Here is a 7,301-nt window from a genome sequence, read left to right as displayed (position 1 = left end):
CTGGTGTGGATTGGAAGCGAGTAGGGGATCCGCTCGAGGAATTCGGCGAGTTGCTCGTGGGACTCGGTGAGTCGGGACTCGAGTCGGCCCCATATTCCTGAATGGTGAGTCAAGGGTGACTTAGTGAGTGGGAGAGGGTCTTGGCGAGTAGGACCGGATTAGTAAAGGAAGGACTCGGCGAGTCCAGTCAACTAGAAGTTGACTTTGACTTGGATTTCGACTTGGTCAAGGGTAAAAGGGTCATTTTACCCTAAGTACATCTAGCAGTGTTTGACTGATCGTTTTGTGGGAATTATAGTCGGAGAACGTCCAGAGCAGCAACATCAGCAGTAGACAGTCAGTTTCCAATCAGATGAGCAGCTACTTTGAGGTGAGTTACCTTCCAGTAGCGGTGGGTCTACGGCCACAATGCCGGCCCACCAGTAGGAGTTGTATGTAGATGATTATCTTTGTGATATTCATCTTGGGATTACTACTACATGTGTTATATGATGTGCTAGTATGATATGATGCTATGTGCTTGTGACAGTAGGGGGAGATAGTCCCCAAGATATCCGGTCGGTAGGGCCGAAGGGGTAGTCATACCCAGCCATGCTAGATAGATTCTGATATTGTGATACATGTTATGTGGTAGTAGTAGATAGGACAAATAGTTCCCCAGTATCCGGTCGAGAGGACCGAAGGGGAGGCCAGCACCCGGATATGCTAGGCAGTATCCGGTTGAGAGGACCGAAGGGGAGGCCAGTACCCAGATATGCTAGACAGTATCTGGTCGAGAGGACCGAAGGGGAGGCCAGCACCCAGGTATGCTAGGAAACGTCCGGTCGAGAGGACCGAAGGGGTAGGTCGGACACCCAGATATGTCTGACAATATATGAACGTAAACCTTCAGAATATGAACGTAATGCCATCAAGAACTGAACTAAACATTGCTCTTCCCTTCTATCAATATAAGGCTTAAAAGCCTTCAACACATCAGGTTTTGTAAGTGCTAACTGATCCCACAAATCCGACATAGCTGCATATAATTCCCGAACACTGAGATTGTTCTGTTGGAGGGCTCGAATATCAAACTCTAACTGATACTGCTTTGCAAAGTTAGACTGAGTATATAACCTATCCAAGTGATCCCAAACCTCCTTTGCCGTGTCATACTTCACCAACTGAGAACCAATAGACTGGATGACAAAATTATTAATCCAAGTAATGATCTTGGAGTTATCAGTCTCCCATGAATCCAATAAGGTTGCATAATTATCGGCCTTTTCGTCTGTTGGTTTCTTCTTATCACCTGTAACAATCCCCCACATAGTCTTGCCGCGCAAGGATTTTTTTCATAACATAACTCCAATAGGCATAGTTTTTTCCATCAAGTTGAATACTAATGGACTGAAGAGAATCATCTATTGGGGCCATATTTCAATATCAGTCAAACAGTAACTACAAGTAGCAGCAAAAACGATCAAGATCTCAAAATCAACAAAGCTAGACGAAACGAAACCCTCAAAACGAACAAATCAAATCAAACCGAATACAGAAGCGAGCAAGAAAAGCATACCCAAAATTACAAATGGTGGCAATGAACAATGAACGTGAACAACACCGATGAACAGTGTGATGAACAATAATGTCGGTGAACAATGTAGATGAACAGTACTTGCCCCCAAAAACAAAAAAGTACAGATAATCAACCGAGCTCTGATACCATGTAAACTAACAAGTGAGAGACATATAACGGCTAGGGTTTCGTATTATTATCCAAGAGAAGTACAAATATAATGAAAGGAAAGGACATAATATATAGACAAGCTAATTAGGGTTTCCTAGAGAAAATGCCCAATCATAAAACCCAATACAAAATAAAGCCCAAAATCTTATTAGGCTAACAAAGGTAATGTCAAGCTTCAAACTTTATGAGCAGTGTTGAGCCATGACATTTGTTAAGACATGATTTAAGGTGATAATTTTATATATAATTAATAATTAAATATATATTTTATACTATTATATATATATGTGTGTGTGTGTGTGTGTGACTTAAGGCGGCGTTTTCTTAAGGTGTGACGGCATGTACAAGTTTAGAAGCCATGACATGCTATGACAAAGCCATGTATAAATTTTTAGAACCATGGGTGTGACTTATGCAAAGACACGTTAAGACGCTCCAGTACACGTTATTGTGCGAGTTTTATTCAAGACATGTTTTTTTGTTTTTGGTTTTTCGGATATGCCACCATTGAGTTTTGTTAACTTTTATTCTAAAATCTTGATACATTTTATATAAATCTATAAGACAAGATTTCAAAAATGGTCCCTATGGTTGTCAAAATTCTGTGCTTTTAGTTCAAAACGAAATGTTGGTGCACCATTGGTCCAAAATTGGATATTTTTAGTGATTTTGGTCCTTATCCACTTAAAAAGACAATTATACCCTTTATATTTGTTTTTTTATTTTTATATAAATTTTAATGATTTTAAGTAATTAAAAATTAGAGAATGACTCTCTCTCTCTCTCTCTCTCTCTCTCTCTCTCTGTGTCTGTGGCTTGTGAAAGTAAAATAAACTAATGAGGAAACATGCTAAAGCTTTTTCCTTCCCTGATCAAATTGAAGCCATATACAAGTGAGTGAAAGAAAATTAATCAGTTCTTTTTTTTTTCTCCTCGTAACCATTCACCACCTCCATCTTCTTGAAATGGTGTTAAATATAAGGCATAACCCTCTAAAGCCTCACAAATCTACAACCCAAATTCATCAGTTCTGAAACACCACCATTTCACCACCCCTTTACTCCACCATAGGACCACCTTGTACCACCTTCTATTGACCAAAATGACAACCAAATACTACCCAACCTTCACGTTTTCTATTTACCTTTCTTCCTTCACTGCCGAGAACAAGCACCACCAAGGAGTGGTGGTGGTGTTGTTGTAACCATCGAACACCACTAAAAACCACTACCGGTGGCTTTTGACCACCGTGAACCACACCAATAACCCACCACAAACTCCACCTTATATCCCCTACTGTTAGATTAATCAAACACCACCTAAGCACCCTCAAACACCACCAGTCGCCATCCACAATTCCTCCAACCACCTCCTCCCACCAAGGTTGCCGGAAAAACGAGAAAGAAGGAAACCCGACAACCCACTGCCATTATCCTCCATAACTACTAATTTTGAAATCCTTTCCCTTTTTATCTCCAACTCATCACTTCTGTCGAGCAGAAGTAGGAACGAAGTAGCAAGAGACCGCCGGAGCAGCCTCCTTCTGCACGTCGCTACTAGCTGCCACTCTAAATTTCTAAATCAAAATCCAAATCCGGATAAATTAGATCTACTTGAGAGGATACAAAGTCGATTTCAAGGATCTGTGATTGACATTACCCTCCTAATTCGAGTGGTCGATGATGGCGGCTTTAGGGTTCTTCAGTTGACGCTTTCACTTGATTTTGTGATTTTGGTTGTTTGAGCCTAAATTTGTTAATGGTGTCAAGATCTTATAGTGGGTTCTTTAGGGTTCTGCACAATGTCCCCTTAATCCGAGAGAGAGAGAGAGAGAGAGAGAGAGAGAGAGAGAGAGAGAGATGGGGTGTGGGGATAATAATTTCTTTTTCTTTTTCTTTTAGTTAAAATAATAATAAGTTAAAATGAAATATTTAAGGGCATATTAGTCATTTTAAGTGAGGTATGGACCAAAACCACATCAAAATACCAGCCATAAGGACTAAAAACACAAAACATATCTGAAATTGGACCACTGATGTATTGTCAAACTTTTTTGGACCTAGACCATATAATTTTACCAACCACATTGACATTTTTGCAATTTTGTCAATCTATAATCATATGATTTTATTTTTACAAAATTGACACGTAATTGATACGTTAAACCCGCCATAAAACTTACTTAAGGGTTAACCTTTCACTCATACCATTTTGAATGTTGTTAATATGTTATTACGGTTGGTGAAAATGTGGAAAGGTTGCATTCGGCCCACAACATGGATCATACGAGAGGTTTCATTCGGCCCACAACATCAAAACAAATATTGCCGACCACATCCACACAATTACAAAATGGAAAAGAAAAGTCACACAAAATAAGTCAAATAATTGCAAAAAGAATTATTTTTATACTTCAATAATATTATTAATAATCAAATAGAATTTTATATATCACAAAAAATGACAATACAAATAGCTACGTTACCTTTTTAAACTAAACCCTAAAAATTTACAATAATAGACATTAAAGAAAGTAACATATTCCAAATAGAATTTAACTAAAAATAACGCTTCTATCATTGAATCAACCAGTACGATAAAAGCCTAGTTAGAGCTCCGCCGGATAAACAAAAAACGAAGATGACCGGCGGCGACCAAAGCCGTGTGGTGGTGGTGATGGTTCCGTTCGTAGCACACGGTCATCTCAACCAGCTTCTCCACCTCTCCGGCTTCATATCAACCTACGACATTCCCGTCCACTTCGTCTCCACTGCCGCTCACCTCCGCCAAGCCCGAGCCCGCCACCACAGTTTCTCCGACTCCAATCGCATCCACTTCCACGCATTCCCAACACCTCCCTTTACTACCCCTCCTCCAAACTCCTCCATCCCCTTCCCTTCCCACCTCCAATCCTCCTTCGACTCCACCCTCCATCTCCGCCGCCCTGTCGCAGATCTTATCATTTCCCTCTCACAAACAGCTACTAGAGTCGCCGTCATCCACGACTCTCTAATGTCATACGTCGTTCAAGACGTCAAATCGATACCAAACGCCGAGACATACAACTTCCGTCCACTCTCCGCCTTCTACACCTTCTGGGATTTCTGGGAGAAAGCCGGCAGACCCTTTCCGGTTGACAGGAATTTGCTAAACCGCCTTCCTTCTCAAAGTGAAACTGCCACTCCGGAGTTCAAAAAATTCACAAAACTTCAACAAGCCCACATGAATCTCGCCGTCGGGGAGTTATTCGATTCCTCGAGAGCCATCGAAGGCGAATTCATCGAATATCTAGAGAGAGAAGAGATCTCCGGGAAAAAGAAGAAGATATGGGCTATTGGACCGGTTAATCCCGTCCAAATTCCATATGCTGTGACACCTTCAGAAACCCGCCACAGATGCTTGCAATGGCTTGACAATCAACCTGTTAATTCCGTCATTTACGTTTCTTTTGGAACGACGACCACATTTAGCGATGATCAAATTAGGGAGTTGGCTATCGGCTTAGAGAAAAGTGAACATAAATTTATCTGGGTGGTTCGAGCAGCAGACATGGCGGATGCGGGCAATTCCTGCGGCGGCGATACGATGGTTCGATTGCCCGATGGTTTTGAAGAGAGGGTTAACGGGAGAGGTTTGATTGAGCGGCGGTGGGCACCTCAACTGGAGATTTTGGGGCATTTTGCGACGGGAGGATTTATGAGTCATTGTGGATGGAATTCGAGCATGGAGAGTATATCGATGGGAGTGCCAATGGCGACATGGCCGATGCACTCCGATCAGCCGAGAAATGCGTTTCTGATTACGGATGTTCTTGGAATTGGTGTGGTGGTGAAGGATTGGGAGCAGAGGAAGGAGTTGGTGACGACGGTGGCGGTGGAAGAGGCCGTTAAGAGACTGATGGGTTCAGAGGAAGGGAAGGAGATGCGGAGGAGAGCCACCAGGTTGGGGGATGACGTCAAGAGATCGGTGACGGAAGGTGGAGTACGCTGTTTAGAGTTGGATTCGTTTATTTCTCATATAACCAGACATACGCAGACCTTACACATTTCTGCAGAGTAGTTCATTTGAATATGCTTTCTATTTGTATATCCTTATAAAAAAAATGTCTTCCCGTATACTATTGGAGTATTCTTTATGTTTATAGATGGTGTGAAGCACAAACAAGACATCTTTTAGTTATTTATTTATTTGTCTTAGTTTTGTAGGAGGTCATCGTCGAGAAATGTGTTTCTATCCTCAATAGGGGCTGCCAACCTTACAACCCTCTCATTTTTATAGGATTTAAGTAGTAGTAGGGGAAGGAGAAAATGGCAAATTCATATTCATCTACATGTGGAATATGGAAGGGTTTTGAGAAGAGGGTGCTAGTGTCTTTGACTAAAAGTTGACATATATACTAATGGTGTGTTTGACATTCGGCTTCTTGTCGAAGGGGTCTGAGGAGAGGGAGTAAGTGTCTTTGACTAACAATTGTCATATATACTAATGGTGTGTTTGTCATCAAATTTATGAGAGATCATAAGAGCTTTTAGGTTTAATAAAAAGAAAAAGCTTGAATTGAAATGTCTTTGATGTCCTAGGCACTATGATGTTTTGTTTTAAACGTCATTGATGTTATTTTAGGAACTTTAGGGGGGCATAAAGTCCCCGTTGAAATGCTAAATAGGGTATTAAACTTTTTATTTTGTCTATTTCACATCTAAAAAAAAATTATGTGGCTATACATCTCTAAACTTTCTAAAATGGAATTCATAATCATCAATGGTCAACCCTCAATCTTGAAAAGGTTTGCTATGAATTAAACAAAATATACGCATACATACAAACACATCAAAGGGCCTGTCACCAAGCGTGTCAAGTGTTTGAAGATGTATTCCTACTATAAAGGGTTGAGGGTTCAAGTCATGTCGCGGACAAATATGTAAGCTTAGGGTTAGACTTTAGACTCTTTATTTTCTAAAAAATCATAGCTATATCATCAAGCTTTTGATCATGGCAAAATTCTTAAACAATTGCAATATATGTTACAACTTTAGGGATTCTTCCACTCTTACAATTTAAATTAAAAAGATTCGTTCCTTATTGCACTAACCCATTACTACACAATTCATGACGTAACTTGGCTGCACATTTGATGAACTCGGTTTTATTCGTTTGCTTGATACATCATTTGTGTGTTTTAGTGGTGACAGTTTGTGACATCACCAAATTTGCGGTCAGAAAAAACCGTTTTGTTTATGCTTTGTTTGAAAATTAAAGTATAATTTTAAAGAAAAATGTTGCGGAATTATTCCCAGTAAAACATGACAAGTACGTTATCAAAGCATATCCAAAAATAAATGTATTTTACTCATTTTAAAACATTGGGATGTCATCGTCAATATAGAAACATAAGCATAAAAAGACCTTACATTCATTTACACTAATGATTTACATCTCCTTAATTTCTCAGTGTAATGCAACTTCATATTGACACCTGTGATACAAATAAACTGAGTGAGTTAGGTTGGAAAACCTGGTGAGTACATAGAGATTTCAATCCCACAATGTTATATCATATATATAATTTTGA

General features: G+C 40.0%; 1 protein-coding gene across 1 annotated transcript; it reads left to right on the top strand.

Moving 5' to 3' along the window:
- The first annotated feature begins 4,246 nt into the window (after positions 1–4,246).
- LOC145102760 (zeatin O-glucosyltransferase-like) lies at positions 4,247–5,908 on the top strand. Its single transcript, XM_079040236.1, has one exon. It carries the CDS (start codon positions 4,370–4,372, stop codon positions 5,786–5,788), a length of 1,419 nt encoding a protein of 472 aa, XP_078896362.1. The 5' UTR covers positions 4,247–4,369; the 3' UTR covers positions 5,789–5,908.
- The last annotated feature ends 1,393 nt before the right edge of the window (positions 5,909–7,301 follow it).

The sequence above is a fragment of the Lactuca serriola genome, chromosome 1 (assembly GCF_051521515.1).
Source record: "Lactuca serriola cultivar US96UC23 chromosome 1, Lser_US96UC23_V15, whole genome shotgun sequence".
Lineage (NCBI taxonomy): Eukaryota > Viridiplantae > Streptophyta > Magnoliopsida > Asterales > Asteraceae > Lactuca > Lactuca serriola.
The sequence above is the reverse complement of the archived record's forward strand: the minus strand, read 5'-3'. Positions and strand labels throughout refer to the sequence as shown.